Source organism: Cnephaeus nilssonii (genome assembly GCF_951640355.1).
Source record: "Cnephaeus nilssonii genome assembly, chromosome: 2".
NCBI classification, from domain to species: Eukaryota; Metazoa; Chordata; class Mammalia; order Chiroptera; family Vespertilionidae; genus Cnephaeus; species Cnephaeus nilssonii.
Genome location: NC_137073.1, coordinates 101,904,271 through 101,923,387, shown reverse-complemented (window position 1 = coordinate 101,923,387; position 19,117 = coordinate 101,904,271). Strand labels below are relative to the sequence as shown.

The window sequence follows — 19,117 nt, the reverse complement described above, 5'->3', positions numbered from 1 at the left end:
GTTTGTTAATGTGAGGTCAACTCTGTGTGAAAACAAAACCCAGAAGCTATAGAGGGAATATTTTATAGGGAATCATGGACAGTTAATTATTGTTCATGTTGAGAAAATTCAGAAAGTGTTTGTTCATGTGATGCTATGTGAATTTTATTAAGGGTGTGAACAAACTTAGTGACGTAGTTAATTTTCCTGAGTTAAAAAGTAAGGGAAAGTGAGAGGGAATGTGTGCCTGGGGTGCAGGTGGGGCTCATGTTTCCCTAATTAGCACTAGGGCAAAAAATGCAGGACGGCTCTAGTGTCTGTTAAGTTGTTCGCAAAAGGTTTTCACAGACCTCTTTTCAACCAAAGCTGCCACAGTAACAGATAGACAGCGGTCGGCAAACTCATTAGTCAACAGAGCCAAATATCAACAGTACAAAGATTGAAATTTCTTTTGAGAGCCAAATTTTTTAAACTTAAACTTCTTCTAACACCACTTCTTCAAAATAGACTCGCCCAGGCCATGGTATTTTGTGGAAGAGCCACACTCAAGGGGCCAAAAAGCCGCATGTGGCTCGCGAGCCGCAGTTTGCCGACCACGGGATTAGGAGCAGGGTAGGCGTGCAGGAGCAGGGGCAGACCAGCCCAACTGTAACCCAGACAAAACAATGAGCTTTCTTGGCTTTCTCAGAGCATTTGCATCTTTTCAATGTGTCTAAATTATTTTGAGGAGATTTTGCACCAGTTACCAAAACCAGTATGACTATTTCTAAACTGAATTTCATTTTTTTGTGTCCTTCCTGGATTCTTTTCAGTACGTTTCATGTCGTGAATTCTGAGATTTTTCTGGGTCTCAAAAATTTGATACCTAAGATTTTAGTTGACCTGTGCAATGAAAGCAGCATCTTTCATATTACTAGACCAGGTATTAACTGCTGCAACAATGAATAGCCATGATCAATTTTAGGCAGGGTATTTACTTCCTGGCCTTATAGATAAGAATATACCCAAAAGGTAGCCAGTGTCTAGTATGCCCATTTCTTCCCTGGATGCTCTCTACATGGCATTAGGTTCCAATTATAAATCACCCCCTGCCATAACTTTGACTCCCTGAGCTTCTTAGTGGATGATGATAGAGTTTATTTTATCCTCTTTTACATTAAATGATATATGCCTTGTCAAACACAAAAGAAATTATGTCATATCGAGAAAACAACTGTTAAAAGAAGTTAAGGAAACCATGTAGAAATGACCAAAGAGTCACAAAGTGAACAGGAGGAACACATCCTAATACTGAAAACTGATTTTTAACTAAGAGATCAGCGCTTCTTATTTCCAATGAGCTTCTAATACTTAATCTTATAATGACCAAAATTATGGGAACAGGAACCAGTGAAAACTACAAAAATATTTAAGAACAACTTTCTAAACAAAAGGTATGTGCATTCCCAGAGGAGCTGTCTTTTGAAATGAGGATTGCTCTGATGGATTAAGTTTCATAATGATCAGATTAGACTAATAAACATGAAGTTTACAACCAGAAAAATCTGTCTTATGTCTGTTAGGTCACAATAAATATGATAGTCATGAGAATTTAAAAATATAAAATCAGAATTCAAGTCGTAACTCCAAATTGAAATAAATTAGAAACTGATCAATTCAGTAAAATAATGTAAAATACCAATACAAATGTGGAGAAAATACACTACCTTAACAAGAGGTTATAGGACCATATAGAAAAACAAACAAACAAACATGTGAGAATCTAACAGGTCTCAAACTAGCCATCAGTAATGCCACCATGTACTGCCTTATGTTTTTAAGCATGACATTAAAAAAATGACTTCAACACATAAAGATTGAATTCTCCCTTTCTTCAGTGGAGACCTGGTGTGGCTTATGCAAACCATGGCTCTCTATTCGCATGGATAAGCGGATGTTGGTCACACTATTAGAAGATTTTCTTTGAATACAGTATTTCCCTTAATTCCTGTCTACATTTCCTTACTTAAATTTTAGAGCTCAGTTGTCCAAATCACCCGCCTGGTAGGATTACTCTGTTCAATTGAATCTTCTTGTGGCAAACACTTGAAGTGGAAGGTGCTTCATCAGGTCTGTAAGCACTCCTCTTCTCACCTGCCCTGCAAACAGCCCCTTCTCCCTCAATAAGCTCTTAGAACTCAATGAACCATCATACTGGTCTCTTTGAGGAGATTTTAGAATTCGCCTCTTCAGGAGGTCACTTGGTACTTCACCTAACATCTATGTTGTTCATGAAATTATCTGCTTTCCATAGAGCTACACAAAGAAAGGTCTAGTGTGTAAAAAGAGATGTTTTACACATTATATTTGAAGGAGGTGAGGAGGAATTCCTTTTAATAAAATCAAACATTCTCTAGGTACTTTGATGATGATAGATGGTTACATGTATTATTTACTGACAGGGGGGGGAAAAAAGAACAGAATAAAATGGGTGGATCTCTATATACAGAAATATGAAAACATAAAAAACACATTTATATATGTTACATAAATAGCATGCAGTAAGCTAATTAATGAATCCCCTCTGCAAGTTCAGAAAATAAAGATGGCTTAGGTGACAGTGGGTCCAAGAACAAGGCCTACATACCCATTTTTTTTTTTTTTATTGTCTAAAGTTTTACATGTCTCCTTTTTTCCCAATTGACCTCCCCCCCACCCCCTCCACCATTCCCACTCAGGGCAAGTCCCCACCACCCCAGTGTCTGTGTCCATTGGTTATGCTAATATGCATGCATACAAGTCCTTTGGTTGCTCTCTAACCCCCCACCTCCCCTGCCATTTGTCTCTGGATCTATTCTTGTTCATCAAATTATGTTGATCATTATATCCCACATATGAGTGAGATCATGTGATATTTATCTTTCTCCGACTGGCTTATTTCGCTTAGCATAATGCTCTCCAGTTCCATCCATGCTGTTGCAAATGTTAAAAGTTCCTTCTTTTTTATAGCAGTGTAATATTCCATTGTGTAGATGTACCACAGTTTTTTAATCCACTCATCTGCTGATGGGCACTTAGGCTGTTTCCAAATCTTAGCTATGGTGAATTGTGCTGCTATGAACATAGGGATGCATATATCCTTTCTCATTGGTGTTTCTGGTTAGTCCTACACTCTTCAAGTGAGTTTACTTCTGTTATTTTAGGGATGAGGAACCTTTAGCATCCAAGCCATGACATTTCCAATAGGGTTATCATTTAGAATTAATCGTAAAGGTCTTTCAATTTTCTGCACTCTGCACAGGCTGATCCATGCCAAATACAATGGAAATTATGCAAGGTAAATTGAAGATCATCTTTTAATGTCAGATATTATTACATTTGTGGGGAGTGGCATTTAATGCAGAATTTTTAGTAGTGTGGAATAATTACTACTGGAGTTGATGTTTCTGAATTTTACCACGAACTGTTCTACTAGCAAACACTGTCTTCCTTCAGCTGTAATTAGATTTTTTATTTACACCATTTTACGTATAAAATGAGTTGATATAGGTAAGCATCTGGAAGCTCTTCCTAGCTTTAAGACACTATTTATCATTGAGCTTATTAAACATTTCCATTTGGGTGATAACGTGCCCCTGTCTTCTTAGATCAAAAAATGGTAACATTTTAAACTAAGAAGTTATTTGACTTGCTCTAATGGGAAGTAATCATTTTTACAGTTTGAAGTAACAGCATTCACAAACAATAAACTGCAAATAACCCATATTTTTCTGGACTTAAGTGATAATTTTAACTGAAAATGTTAGTTATGTATCATTGGAGAATAAAAATAAAATTTTATGAATATGAAGGTTCTATGGAATCCTTCTATAACTTTATTAAGCACTGGCTGGTATTGCAGAGAATTAAGATTTTTAAAAATATTTTGCCTACATGTGCAAATATTTTTACCACATTCTTTTATTTTATTTTAAAAATATTTTTATTGATTTCAGACAGGAAGGGACGTGAGATAAATAAAACATCAGTGATGAGAGAGAATCATTGATCGGCTGCTTCCTGCATGCCCCACACTGGGGGTCCAGCCCACAACCTGGGCATGTGCCCTGACTGGGAATCGAACCCTGACCTCTGGGTTCATGGGTCGGCGCTCCACCACTGAGCCACACTGGTCGGGCTTTCACCATACTCTTTTTTCTTTTTATGTTGCAATACTTGTCAACCTCATAAGAATATTCAGCATGTTTTCCCCTTGCAATGTGTCTGTGATAATTCATTCTTTATTACAAGCTGACACTTCCATTACCGAAAGCTCGATTTCTCCACTCACTTAGAATCACATTTATCTACCGGGAAATTCACGTGTCTATCACTGTTGCAGACGTTGGCCATTCTCACTAGTTTAGAGAGATGTGTTCGCGGGGTTGTCAGAGGCAAGAGTTTGTGTTAATCAAATGACTCCCAACTTGACAGTCATCGATATGTCTTGAGTTTGAAATACAAATTTGTATTATTTAGTTTCTGCTTAATAGACTTCAGCATAAGCAAATTCACGAGGCTCATATATTCCCTGTCTGGCTGTGTCTATTGTACAAACTCTGGTTTTGAGAAGCCTTTTCCCAGATGAAAGGTATGTTTTATTTCAACAGACACCCTAGTTAAGAGTGTGCCTCTTTAAATTTTCATCGTGCAGGATGTTAGATCGGTTGTCCTGTAAAAGCAGGTGGGCTTGTTCACACCACAGTCCTCCTCAAGGCCTGTTTTTCCTGCTGCTATACACACTATTCTGCTTCCCTGCCCTGGGAAAGGGCATGAATGGCAGCCAGCCTCTGTCTCTGTCTCTCGCCCCTCATTTACTGGTGAGATGACACCCTCTGGGGAGCCCTCTTGACCATGACCACTGCAGACTCAGTAATTTTTACCTGAATCAGAAGGATTTTACCTTCTCTGGGCTGTGAGGCTGGCTTCTGTTTCAACTTTCTCTCTGACTCTCTAGTAAGAGCACATCTGGGCCCAAGGAGGCCGGCGGGCCACCTGAGAGCCCTTTCCCTTCTGCTGGCCTGGTGGGCAAGAGGTCTGTGGTTCTTGTCTTGCAGTGGCTGGTGTGTCTGAGCCTGATGTATCTCAGTGAGGTCTAGGTGTGGGGGGAGGGGAAACCCTCTTTAGACCATGTTCTCTGGCATAGCTGTGCCTGCTTAATTAAATAAAATCTTATTAATTTTCCATGTGAACAGTGAACTTATTTGTATGTTTCACCATCCACAAGCCTGGAGCAAAAGAGAGGTGAGAAGTAGGATTTACGTACCCTGATCCTCTAACATGTATTTAAATGAATATAAATACTTGTAGATAAATCTCCATCATTAGGAAGATTTATTTTAGGAAAGCCTAGAGAAGTTTTTTTGAATACCCAAAGGTAGACTGTGCTCCTCATCTGAGTTGATGCCTGAGATTTGCATTAGCCTTTATAATAAAGTCGGGTGAGTGGCTTAGTATGGCAATCAAACAGGATAGATGGAGAAGGAAGACCGAGAGGACAGGTGAGGAAAGATGCTGGGAGGTTGAGCCCAAGGGGCAATGCTGAGAAATCCCCTTTGGTGGGAAGTTTAGGGAGCTTTAACATCTCACCTTCAATATCTATAGTTGTTTTCTGATTTTTGCTGTGCAGTCATCTCCTTGTGTATCACTCAGCTCTAGAACTGTCTGTTATTCAAGAAAGCCTTTGTGGCATATGGGGCAAAGGAGGTCCAGGGACTCTCAGCCAAGAGTCATGTCTGGGACCTGAGGTGGTAGGGAACACAGCCATTGCCCTGCATGACCAAGGGTGGATGTGGATGAAAAACCCACACCTTCCCGCGCCCCTACTCCTTGCCAGGAAAATAGAGGAAGGCAGTCTCGGGATAAGCAGGAAGGGGGATTGTGTACTATGCAATATTGAGTCACATGTTGTCTAGGAAAGAAAGACACTATGTGTTGTTTAGTGTTTTTATTAATACTTTGTCTTCAATTTTGTCTGGAATATTTATTTAGCCCTTAAGATATTTCCTTCCACTACCAGTTAATTTTTCATATTTTTATGATTTTCTGTGATATGAAAGTGAACATGCTCAAGGACAAGGAGTCTATTTAAGCTTCTTTGAATCTGCCCGTGCATCTAGCACATGACATGTCCTGAACAGATACTATTTGAATAACAGGATATAGACAATCCTGAAGCTCTATAGATGAGAAGGAATCTACATTTATTTTGTGTTTAAATTATGATTTTTATAAATGCAGGGTCAGTCAACCAAGATGGCTATTAAGAGCTCAGGTTCTAAGGCAAGACTGCCTGAGTATGAAGATTTAAAGATTGGCTCTCTTTTTGAAAAAAATATTTTTTATTGATTTCAGAGGAAGGGAGAGAGAGAGAGGAAGAGGGAGATGGAGAGTGAGAGGGAGAGAGAGAGAAAGAGAGAGAGAGAGAGAGAGAGAGAGAGAGAGAGAGAGAGATCAATGATGAAGTGAGAATCAGTAGTCAGCTGCCTCCTGCTCAGCCTCTACTAGGGACTGAGCCAGCAACCAGGCACATGCCCTGACTGGGAATTGAACTGTGACCTGCTGGTTCACAGGTCTACACTCAACCACTGAGCAACACAGGCTGGGCAAGACTGGCTCTATTTTTACAGCTGCATAATTATGGCGTAAAAGTACCACAGCATTTTTATCCACTCACCTACTGATGGGCACTTGAGCTGTTTCCAGATCTTAGCTATTATAAATAGCACTGCTGTGAACATAGGGGTGCATATATTCTTTCTAATTGGTGTTTCAGGCTTCTTAGGATATATTCCTAGAAGTGAAATCACTGGGTCAAATGGCAGTTCTATTTTTAAATTTTTTGAGGGAACTCCATACTGTTTTCCATAATGGCTGTACCAGTCTACATTCCCACCAGCAGTGAACTAGTGTTCCATTTTCTCCACATCCTCTCCATCACTTGTTTGTTGGTATGCTGATGACAGTAGCCATTCTGGCAGGTGTGAGGTGTTACTTCATTGTCATTTTAATTTGCATCTCTCTGATGATTAGTGACTTTAAGAATTTTTTCATATGTTTCTTGGACATCTGTATGTTCTCTTTGGAAAAGTGTCTGTTTAGGACCTTTGCCCATTTTGTAATTGGATTGTTTGTCTTCCTTTTGTTAAGATGTATGAGTTGTTTATAAATTTCTGGAGAGTATTATGCTAAGCAAACTAAGCCAATCAGAGAAAGACAAGTATCACATGATCTAACTTATCTGAGGAATCTAATGATCAATGTAAATTGACAAACAAAACAGATCCAGAGACAAGAAGCATGGAACAGACTGATGAATCTCAGAGGGAAGAGGGTAGTTAAGCGGGGGGCGGGGGGGAGCAGGGGGGGGGGAGGCGGGCAGGAAGAGATTAACCCAAGAATTTATATGCATATATGCATAACCCATGGACACAGACAATAATGCAGTGAAGACCGAGGTGGGGGGAGCGAGAGTGGGATGGAGTGGACCAATGGGGGAAAGGGGGACATCTGTAATACTTTCAACAGTAAAGACAAAATCAAAATAATAAAGGAAGGAAGGAGGGAAGGAAGGAAGGAAAGAAGGAAGGAAGGAAGGAAGGAAGGAAGGAAGGAAGGAAGGAAGGAAGGAAGGAAGGAAGGAAGACTGGCTCTATACAAACAGTATGACTTCAGGCAGATTACTCAAGGTCTCTATGCCTCAGTATTCTGATCTGTAAAGTGAGCATTATAATAGCACCTCCTTCATAGGGTGGTTCTGGGGATTTGTAAATATATTCAAAGCATTTAGAACAGCCCCTGAAAGTAGTGGTGGTCTATATACGTTGCCAACGGTCTCACCTGTTTGAAACTATGGTACCATCTAGCGATTCCCTAATTGTGTAGACAAATACACTTGTCTTCATTCCCAAGTGTTGACTTCTTGAAGAGGGGCAACCAGCCTTCAGTTCCCCTGCCCAGCTCTCCTTGAAGCATCACGTGGAAATGCTTTAGGGATTAAACTGGAGGAACTCCAGCCAGGGGCCTGATACTTAAGGACAGAGATAAGACTGGTGCTCAAGTCATCTGGCCACCAATCTGAGCCAAAAGCTAGTGGCACCTGAACACTTCAAGTGTGACAGGCCCATAAGAACATGTCCTCTTTCCCCAGAGAATTAGGGCATTTGCTCTGGCCCTGGAGCCTCAAAGGTCTGACCCAGAGTCTCCAGTGGGGTGTACAGCACAGGGGATGTGAAAAATGTCCCCTTGGAAATGGGAAAATCATCCTATAATGTTTCTTTATATCAATTTTTAATCTTGACATTTACTAGGTACAATTTAATAATATTGTATCATATGTATAAAATTTATGAGTAAATGATATACCCATCTTACAGGCATTTTCTCAAACATGTGGGTTCTGATAGTCCCTGGAGTTACAGGCTTAGCTGAGAAAGTGTAAGGATTTTAAATGAAGTGAATTAAGTGTAGAAATAGGGAGGAACCAGGGTGGGTGAAAGCTCATGGTTTTAAGCTTAGGAGCTGGAGGGAGATGGTTCGCCCCACATGTCATCCCGTGAGACCTCCCTTGCACTTTTGGAAATGTCCCTAGTGCTGCAGTAAGTCAGCATATTTCCTCAAAAGTGTCTCAAGTTCCAAGATGCAGGCTGGGCTGGGGTCTTTGACAGCTGGTTGTCACAGCCTCAGATCTCTGCCAGGGCAGAGGTTACTGTTCCTGGGAGAAGCCAGGCAAACAGGTTTTCCCCTGTGAAGCCCTTAGAGGACACTGCTGCCTCCTTTATGGGAGGAACCAGAGGAAAGCACTGGTTCATTCATTCATTCGGCACTGTCCTCCATCGATGGCTGAGAGCAGGGGCTGGCAAACTTTTTCCTTAAAGTGCCAGAAGGTAAGGATTCTCAGCTTTACCATCTGGTCTCTGTCACAGCTACGCAACGTGGCCGCTGCAGTGGGAAAGCAGCTATAGTTGATACTAAATGAATGGGCGCGGCCACATTCCAAGACCTTTGTTTATGAACACTCAGATTTGGATTTTATATAAATTTTACATATCACAAAACAGATCCTGTCTTTTGATTGTAAGCCATTGAAAAACCTGCACTCCCTGAAGCATATGGGGCTGAGCTCACGAGGGCTCCTGGAACAGGTGGCCAGCCATATCTGGCCCAGGACCCCTGCCTTAGAAGAAACTCTACAGTCCCGTTTATTTTTTTTAAAGTGCAAGCATCTTTCTTTGTCTTTAATCTGACAAACATGCGTGAAGTATTTATTTCTTATTATAGCTAATTTTTCATTAACTCCCCAGAAGTTTATTAATGAGATCATTCTAAGAGCATACGAATATAGAACTAAATATGAACATAATCCCTTTGGTTGTCCGTGTTTATTCAAATTAGATACTGAACATCTCTGAGGTTGTTATCTCCATCTTTTATAAAAAGTACCTTAATAACATGCAACAAACTAAACGTTAAACCAGCCCAACCTCAGACAGGTGTGGGTTTAGCAGGCTGAAGGTGAGAGAGATTCTGACAGAAGAATAAATGGGTATTTTTTTCATCTACACAAGATAGGTATTATTAACACTGGATGGCATTTACAATGTCAAAAATAAAATCAAGAGTATTTGGTCCCTTGTTGCCTATGGTGCCGTAAAAAACTGAAATGTAAATACCAATAATCAACTATAAAAGCAACTTAGCTTGACTGGATTTCAAAACGTGTAATTTAGTATCATAATGCAGTTTAACAAAATTGCTTCGCTCTACTTGGTGGTAACTAGAAGGAACGACCATCTGAAGAGCCCTGGGTGCCCAGTGTAGACCAGGGCTTCGCTATCCCAGCCTCAGCCCCTGTCCAGGCCAACGCGGAGCGTTAGGAAGGAAGGAGAGAGCGCTGCTCTCTGCAAATCATCTACAGAATATTTTCTGAGATTACTTAGCAATGCTCAGCTTTATAATAATTGCAATTCTCAACATCTTAATTATATCCATTTTGTAGTTAAGTGTTCTCTGGCACACTGAGTCATGACCTTTGACCATTATTTTGCCAATGGCTGCACATTCTGGGAAAACACGTGTCTTTCTTCATGTGGCCTCTGCTGGTATTCATTTCAAAATATAGATTTAATCCAGGAAAGTTATACAGTTGATTGAACTGCACGCAATGGCCAACATCCAATCTTTAAATAATAATTTCATATAATTCAACCTAATAGTGTATACAAAATAAATTCTCAGTTTGCCTTACAAAATATGCTACATTTTGTAGTCAATATGTTTTTTCCCCAAGCTTGCCAAGTAGGTAGACTATATCATTTAAAAAATACTTACCAGAATTAGGTATATGCCTTTGACATCCCATATAATGACCGTGCTTTCTGGAGGACTTATACTCATTAAATACATTAGTAAGGATGAATAAGGAATTACTCCTGCTTCCTTCAATTTGCCTGTTTGACAAAATAAGCTTACACCCTCCATGGTATGTCTTTCATTTACAACATACTTAGGGAGGTAAACTGGATCAGGTTTGGTTTCCATCATCACCATCATAGAAGCAGGTCACAATGCTTGTAAGGAGAGAGGACACACACACACACACACACACACACACACACACACACACACACACACAGATTCCTTTCATGAGGGAGGGTTGTGGGGCTCCCAAGCATGCTCACCCACCATGGACAGGGCACGGGGTGGGGTCCTGAATACACACCTGTGCTCGTGCGGTAGGTGCCGGTGTGTGCTGGCGGCAGAGGGTCCCCCTGGCTCTGGCTGAGACTCCTCATAGGGGGCTTCTGATAGACGCGGTCTTCATAGATGGGGTCTATGTGGTGCTCTGGGGACTGCAGGGCCCTCAGCTCTGGGCCCAGGTGGCCGTGCTGGCTGCTGTATGAGGCCCGGGACCCAGCTGGAATAAAATAACAGCAGACATGAAGACCTGACCAATATTCAAGCAGAACTTGTTTTATCAAAGGCATATTTGATTTTTTTTTTACAAAAATGTTGAAATCTGCAGAATATCAAATGAATAACATGAAATGGCAGAAATATGTCAAGTTAATCAGCTTATCGGCATCACCCAGCTGCCTAGCTTTGCTCCCAAACCTGATCACCCTCTAAGGATAACGTTTCTGAGATAAATCCACACTGAACAGGGAGGGCCATTGAGACATCTGTTTTCTCAGTCTACCGAATGTTGCTTGTCTTCCTCACTAACGGGATCAGGCAGACAGTCAAACCTAAAACCCTCTTATCACCCCATAGTCCTTGCACCTTAAATTTTGCAACAAATTATTAAAGTCATGAGCCACTGAATAAGCCATGAAGGCATGCCATCTTTATGTTGTTTCTGAAAAGTGAATCCGAATTTGTTCCCATCAGCAGTTTTTCCCTGGACAACGAATGAACCACAACGTTCAGACTTACAACAACCTAAGTCTCTAAGAAGCAGATTTTTTAAAGAATGTTTTTAAGTTATATTTTGCTTTATCCTTACCCTCTAAATTGAACCTTGCTCTGAAGAAGATACAAATAGCTGGTTTAATTTATAAATCGAGGCTACACATCACTCGCCTTATAGTAGTTGTAAATCATTGCATGTTTCATTTCCTTGCCTTGTATGGGAAGAGGTGTGGCTTGGAAGCCATGCTGTGAACCTCTGCACATTGGGAAATAAAGTTTTATGAGGGCTAAGCGGTTGAGTTGACACAAGGTAAAGAGGACTTTGATTGAGAGCCAGTATTTCGTTGGAGGTCCAGTCAGAATCACAGCGACAGAGTGTCAGGAGAATCATCTCCATCGAGGCAGATGAAGTAAAGGACACCGAGGGACAATGAAGGGCGTGGGGCATCCAGGATAAATGGCTATCTAATGAGGTGAGCAGAGAACACGCAAGAGCCAAATGAGGCTGCAGCTGATGTTAGGAAAGACCCTTCGGCTAAATCTCCAAAGCTAATACCCACATGGCACACTGGGATTTAACTGTCAACTGCCTTTGAACAGCCCCAATTCTGAGCTCCCCATTCAAACCTACAGCAACAGGGTGTTGCAATTCCTTGATTTTGGAGGTGTTTGTGGACAGTTTTAGCTCTGTTCCTCTGGTCCAAATCCTTCACAGCGGGCCACCTTTAAACCTGCTTCCTGAGGATCCCTTAACCACAAGGATTTCAATATTCTTACCTAGTATACTTGAGAAAAAAGCCACTCAAATGTTTTTAAATTGGCAATAAATGTTTTCCTAATACATATTTTACACAGGGTGCTGTAAATATAACAATCAATCAATCAAACAAACAAACAAACAAACAGAAAACAGGATTTCCGAATGATTGCAGCAGTACTAAGACTTCTATGAATTTAGTGATAATTAAAATCACTGACTGTTTTGAGGAAAAGGCAAGTTCCTTACCTTTCCCTTTGCTAGTAATTAATTCAGTCCTGATTCAGATAGCATGCAGATGAATGATAGGTCCGAAATAACTGCTTTGCATAATTAGGTTCATTGCATCTCATTGATCACATGCCAACATCACACTGAATATTATCTCATTTTGACATTTTCCAAGAATATATTTTAAGTATGATAATCCGTGCGTTCCTGCTGTCAATTCTTCCTACTACTTGGAAGTTTTAGTAATATTGCCAAAAACTTACAAGTCTAAAAGCAAGAAAACAGTCATTGCAATTGACCATTGAACAACCCGTGGGTCAGAGGCACTAATCCTCACACATTCGAAAATCCCTGTGTAACTTCTGACTTCCCAAAATTTAACTACTGCTAACCTAATGCTGACCAGAAGCCTTACGAATAACATAGTTGATTGACACATATTTTGCATGTTTTCATGTATTATATATTGTATTCTTACAATAAAGTAAGCTAGAGAAGAAATATGAAGAAAATCAGAAGAGAAAAATATGTTTACAGTATTGCTTTTATCGATACCATAAGTTTATGTTGTTTGTTTACAAGATGAAAAAAGCTGCATATAAGTAGACCCATACATTTCAAATCTGTGTTGTTCAAGGGTTCATACGCCTAAATGTTTTATAGTTAAATAAGTGTGTTATCCATCACTAGTAGAGTTAGAGATGTAATTTTATCACTGTTCTTTATTCTAAGCCTCTGAAAACATCTAAGGGTGTACAATGAAAGCACCTGCTAACCTTTTAAGTGTCGATATGATCTGAGGGTATGTGTGAAAATCCTCTTAGTAAAAGCATTTACTGTACATTAGGACATTTTCATTTGCATACAATGAATCAGAAATCAATGACCAAGGAACACGAATCTTACAATAAAGTCCACCTTCGTGGATATCACGATTACTATATGCTGACAGTAAGAAAAAATATAATAGTAGAATTATTAAATATTTGAACAACATACTGTATTTTTTATTAGCATGTTCTTGATAAAACTATAAGTTAATAGTGTTTCCCTGTGGAAACATTTGTGCAAAATCCATTTGCATACTTAAGCATTATGCATAGCACTGAATGAGATAAGGCTTTCTAAAAGGAGCCTTGTTTATACTCCTTTCTATCCATTGTGATCCTTTCAATTGCTCATGGGTGGGCACAGTTATTGGCAAGAGAAACAGAGAGACGTAGGAGAAAGAAGGGAGACAGGGAGTGAAAGGCTAAAGGTGCAAGTTCAGGAATTCATGTTTTCTACCATTCAGGCTCAAGTAATGCCCATACTAACAAAACCTATTTTATTCTGGGTAATTCCAAGAAAAAAATTCTCACACAACCTCTTCTGGGAATATGCTGCAAAAGTTCACGAGGTGGTGAATATATTTGCTGATCCAAAGAAAATGTACTTTTCTTTAGCAGTAGTTTCTTTCACCATTATGGTCTATTTGACAACAAGTCCTCAGCATTCTGGGCTCAGAATACCATTAGTAAGCATTTGTGTCTTTGACAGGAACTAAAAAGATGTTATCATGGCAAGGGAAAATGCTGGAGAAACTGACTTTGTCCAAAATGTCACAGATGTCCAGGGCAATGAAGAGCAATTCTGAGAGCCTCACCTTGACTGAGATGAGGGTTCAGAACTACAGCATGACAAGGTGCAATGAAACACGAGTGGCCAGAGAGGAAAGGAAAGCAGACCCCACAGGCCAGACCAACTGCAGCAAAGGGCTCCCCACCATTGCAGGCAGAGGTCATGCAGGTATAATACCTGTGTCTACGGGGCGCTTTATGACCAATTTTCTCAACAACGCTTACCTCATCCAATGTCCACCTTTCAATGCTGTCATATCATTTTACTTTTCCTACTTCTCTTCACAAGACAAAATTTGGATCTAGAGAGCTCAGGCATTGGTAATTTTCATCTGTAATGTGATTCTGAAATTAATGGGTTTGAGGGCCCACATCTGGAACATGAATGGTCAGTTTGCAGGCTAAGAAAGGTTGTGACTCAGGAGGGTGCTCTGTGAGGGCCATACCTCCTGCAGGTCCAGGAGCCCTGGAGGACAGGGGAGAACCTGAAAATTGATGTAGGACCAGGCCCGGGACAGCTGTTGTACAAAGCTACCTTTGGTCATAAAATTTCTATCGCCTGCTCACTCCTGGTCATTCTGCTGTGGCACTGGTGGTGGGAGGGGAGAGGGAAGGAGGGTTCAGTGCTGTGGCAGTGAGGGAGGTACAAGCTCCAGGGGCTCAGAGGGGTGGGAAGACTGGACCACTGGAGAGGACACTAGACCTCTGATATCCCCTGTTTCTGTGTAGGCATCTTCACACCAGCACCACCATTTATATGAGCAAGTCCTATGTAGAAGCTAGAGATCATGGCTCACCATCAAGTTCTGCAAATGAAAAGTGGCATTATGAGTGTGGATATATCATGTTCAACAGTTTGAAGTAAAAATAAATTGCATCAAAAGTAGTAATTCTACTGCTATATCTTGAGTAAATTTTGCCCAAATAACCTGAAATAAGAAGACATAAATTGGGCTCCAGATCTGTGCCTAACTAGTTGGGTGAATCAAGGGGAGTCACTGAGCCTCTCTGTGCCCAGGTTTCCTCCAGTGTAAAAATACAGATACTAATGCATGCATTTGTATGGCATGAAATAGTGGGAGGATCAAGATGAGAGTGATCGTGTCTGAAAATGGATACTTGTTAAAACAGCCTACGATGGGTATTCCCCTGTCATTCAACCTCAGAGTCAAATTATGTTATCTCATGAAAATACATCCTTTGATTGGGAGAAAAGCAAGCACTTTTTAACAAAAACCTTCAAAATATCAAAAACAAAACAGAGATTTAACTCGGAAATGTGTGACAAAAATTTGATAATTTTGTAGAATATTACAAAACGTAAATCATACAGTTTATTTTTATGATCTTGAACAACATCAGGGTTGCTTTGTAATGGATAATTACAAAGAATGCAGGAATGAATTAAGTCCAAAAGAGAAAGATATATTAAAATGACCAAGAAAAGGCAGAATCCTTTTAGAAAGGGGTATGGCATAAATTAAACCTGCACATTGAGGACAAACAAACATTTGCTAATCTCGTAGGAAACCAGCAACAGACTTGTAGGGAGTTGTTGACATGGAAAATAATTAAGAAGCTGAAAAGGCTGCAGTATCTCTCACTGCCTTGCTTGTCTCATCCTCAACACCACATTTTCACTGGCTGAGCGAATCCAACAGGCTGTTTGCATCTGACAAGCAACAGGCAACATTTATCATTTTTTAGATTTGATTTGCAAATGAATGTCTATATACTAGATATTGCCTGTATCATTTATTGTACCAGTTAATCTATATTGACCTATATTTTCATTCATTCAACACATATTTACTGAGTGTCCAGGCAACTTGTAGGAGTTGAGGACACCAAGGTGCTTAAGACAGACCAGGTCTCTGGCCTTGGAAATAAGTAAGAGATCACATTTAGGTAGGTATAGACATAGAGGCTGAAGCAAAATTAAGTAGGGTAGGGGAGAGGAGACGAAGTGTTGGGGGTATATTGCTTTGATAGTGGGGTCAAGAGGTTCTTTCTGAGCATCTGACATTTCAGCAGAAAACTTCATAGGACCAGAGAAGGAGTCACAGCAGCATGATGCCTAGTTCTCAGCCAGAGAGAACTTGTAGCCAGAGCAAAGGCCCTCTGTAGAGAGATTCATTTCATAATATTTATAGAAGTGATTTTATTAGAACCTATTTAATCCACACCGTGTTGTAAAAGAAATAAGTTCATACTGAGTTGAAGGTAAGAACTGAACAGATATTTTCTTAACTCAAAATGTCACAATACAGTAACTACATTTTTATCAAAAGGATTTGAAATATTCAACAGAAGATCACACATAAACTCATGAGAATTTCATGACTAAAGATTCAGCTCAAATACACACACACACACACACACACACACACACATACACGCGCGCGCGCGCATTAGACTTTTCTTTCCTGAGAATATGATTAATTCTCAAATCTTTGTTTATTCCCCAAAGAATATTCTGGGGGACTCTTTGAAATGGTGACTCCTGAACACAACCTCCAAATGAACTGGACTCAGTCCACCTGAGTGGGGAGTGGCACTGTGTGTTTAATGGGCACCCCCACACCTCATAATTATATGTAGAGATAGGAGACGGGCATAGTTAAAATAAATAAATAATGTGTTACAACCCTCAATTTATGAGTTCTTGATTTCTTCAAATAATATCATTTACTACTATGTTAAGTCAAATTACTGAATAGAATGAAACAAATTTGTTCCGTTTTTCATTATGACCCATTCACATTTTTTTATCTCTATACTATATAATTGATGACTCCCTAATTTAATGCAAATTAACTTGCTTTGCATGCAAAGAAATACATTTTTACATGCTTTCACTTAGAAATATCAATATAAGGTTCTTAAAGAAAAAAATGCCATTGATCTCTTCATGTCAAATTTGGGAGCCAGTTTCAAATGCTCATTCGCAAAGAAATGGAAGGAGGAAAGAAGGGCCCAAAGGCCAGGGTGGCCAGGGTGAGCCAGCAGAGCCAGCCGACGGAGGCCTCTGTGAACAGGCGCCAGAGATAAGCGCTCTCATTTCTGAGATAAAGAGCTGTCTTCGGACGAAGAGCTATACATTTCCTGTGCTATGAAGGTAAGTACAAAGTAAATTCTAGGAATTCGGTTTTTTAAAAAATTGCACCCTGATATTTATTAACACAATTACATGTTTGAAGGGCAAAATAGAACTTTTATAGAAAAGTGCGGAGCCTAGAAAAGAAGCAGATTTTCCCCTCACAAACCCCTGCTGTAACTCTTCCCCTTGCTAAAACCTTGCTGATTTCTGGGGTATGGTCCCTGCCCATCACTAAGCAACGTGTCCAGGAAGCTGACCTGTGCAGGTAGGTGGCCTTCCTTCTGTGATGTTTATGGCTTTGAATAGTTATTTTGTGCTTCTTAAAATACGTAGTTTTATATATGTTTTCATTAAAATTGAGGGGGAAATATGACATCAACAAGTAAGCACTTTCAGAAATACAAAATGTAACAATTTTGGTTAATGTTATTATATCAGAAATGTGTGCTAATTGCTGAGAGAGGCAACTATCACATCCTGGATCGGAGGAGTACCTCTCCACAATAAAAACTTACTTTGTTTCTTCTTGATGTTTTTGCTTTTGACTCAAATCAACATTCCAAAATCCACATCCTATGCCTATGTTAATTCAGAACTTAATTTTAGTCTTAAATTATTCCCTATGTATCCTGACTCAAGTCCATGAACTAAATTTCATTTGCAAGTGACCATTAATTCATTAAATCAGTTTGATACCTTATCTCATGTTGTGATAAGTGTTAAAATACATGGGCACATTTTCCATACAGGCTATGAGCTATATTTCAGACTGATGTTTAGAAGGGAGATGATTTATTCACATGTATTCAATGGTAAAACTGCAGGGAAGCCTAATAATTTCGTGGGACAGGCCATCTGATGATATAAAATAATCTACAAGTTTGTTTTGGAAGGCCAAACCTGCCCTCCTGTTTCATCTATTTTATAAATCCCAGATTCTCATATACTATACTAAGGAAATACAGCTACGCTGCTATCACAAGCAACTTGCATGCTCACACAGTCTCTGACAAATGACGAAAACAGAAGGAATTGTTCCTGTAACTTTCTTGATGACGTTTCCAGCATAACTTATTATAATTATGAAGCTTCGCCACACCTATTACCAAATGAATAATGTACTCTGTTGAGAGTCACGTACTTCGCAGTAAGAAAAATTTAAAGGCCAAAGTCACTGGTCTGGATGCAGCAGTAAGGGTGCCCACGTGACCTTATCCTTTATAAAAGCAGGCACCCCTTGTTCTTTTATTTTCTAACCACAAGCATTTCTCCCCAGGCTGTTAGGAAAACAGGCTTCTTTTGTTCAGCTCCTTTTGTGACAGGCAGGCATGTGGAAAGTGATGAGACAGAGGTAATGGAGTCTAATGAGCTCTGTGGAGACTGCTATCTGCATTCTTAGGATGGGCCATTTCCATTTTTGTTTCCAGTCAAAGGTCATGGGGCCCTGCACCTGTGCTGCGGTGAAGGGTGTACTGTGTCAGCATTCAGGGACGGCTCTGCGTTAAAGAAGGGCCTGCGGAACCTGCTTGTCTGAGATGGCACTGGCCCTAGTGAAACGCACAGGGGAAACTGGGGTGGTTCGGCGCCTGTGCCCAATACCCACCTGTGGTTTCCTGTGGCAGGGGAGGTAGAGAGTAGCTCTGAATATGCCAGCCATGAATTTCTGTGTTTCTCAAAATGCCATTTGCATCTGATTCCCCTGATTAAAATTCAGGTTCTGACTCAGCGGGTTGGGGGAAGGGCTGATGGTCTGCATTTTTAACAAGTTCTCAGGCAATGTCTGATTTTCTCTATCAGTGGAGGGTGGGGTCATTGCAGTGACAATCATGTGTTCTGTGAACTCTTAGGAGTCCTTCTATAGATAATGTCAGTGGCACCACAACCGCTCAAGTGAGAGACAGTCCTGAGGAGGCAGGTGAAAGGACACCCAGAAACACTCTACCCAGGCACCCCAAATCCTCAGCTGACATTGAGCAGAGTCAGAAATTGGAGGGGGGGGGTCAA

General features: G+C 40.3%; 1 protein-coding gene across 2 annotated transcripts in view; it reads right to left on the bottom strand.

Annotated features, from left to right (window-relative positions):
- Positions 1-19,117, bottom strand: part of CTNND2 (catenin delta 2) — a gene marked incomplete at its 3' end in the record, with an annotated part of 782,663 nt that overhangs the window by 288,083 nt on the left and 475,463 nt on the right. For both annotated transcript variants that reach the window (XM_079800721.1, XM_079800722.1), the window contains exon 8: positions 10,718-10,912. In XM_079800721.1, the coding sequence (XP_079656847.1) occupies positions 10,718-10,912 (195 nt within the window). The remainder of the gene's footprint in view (positions 1-10,717; positions 10,913-19,117) is intronic.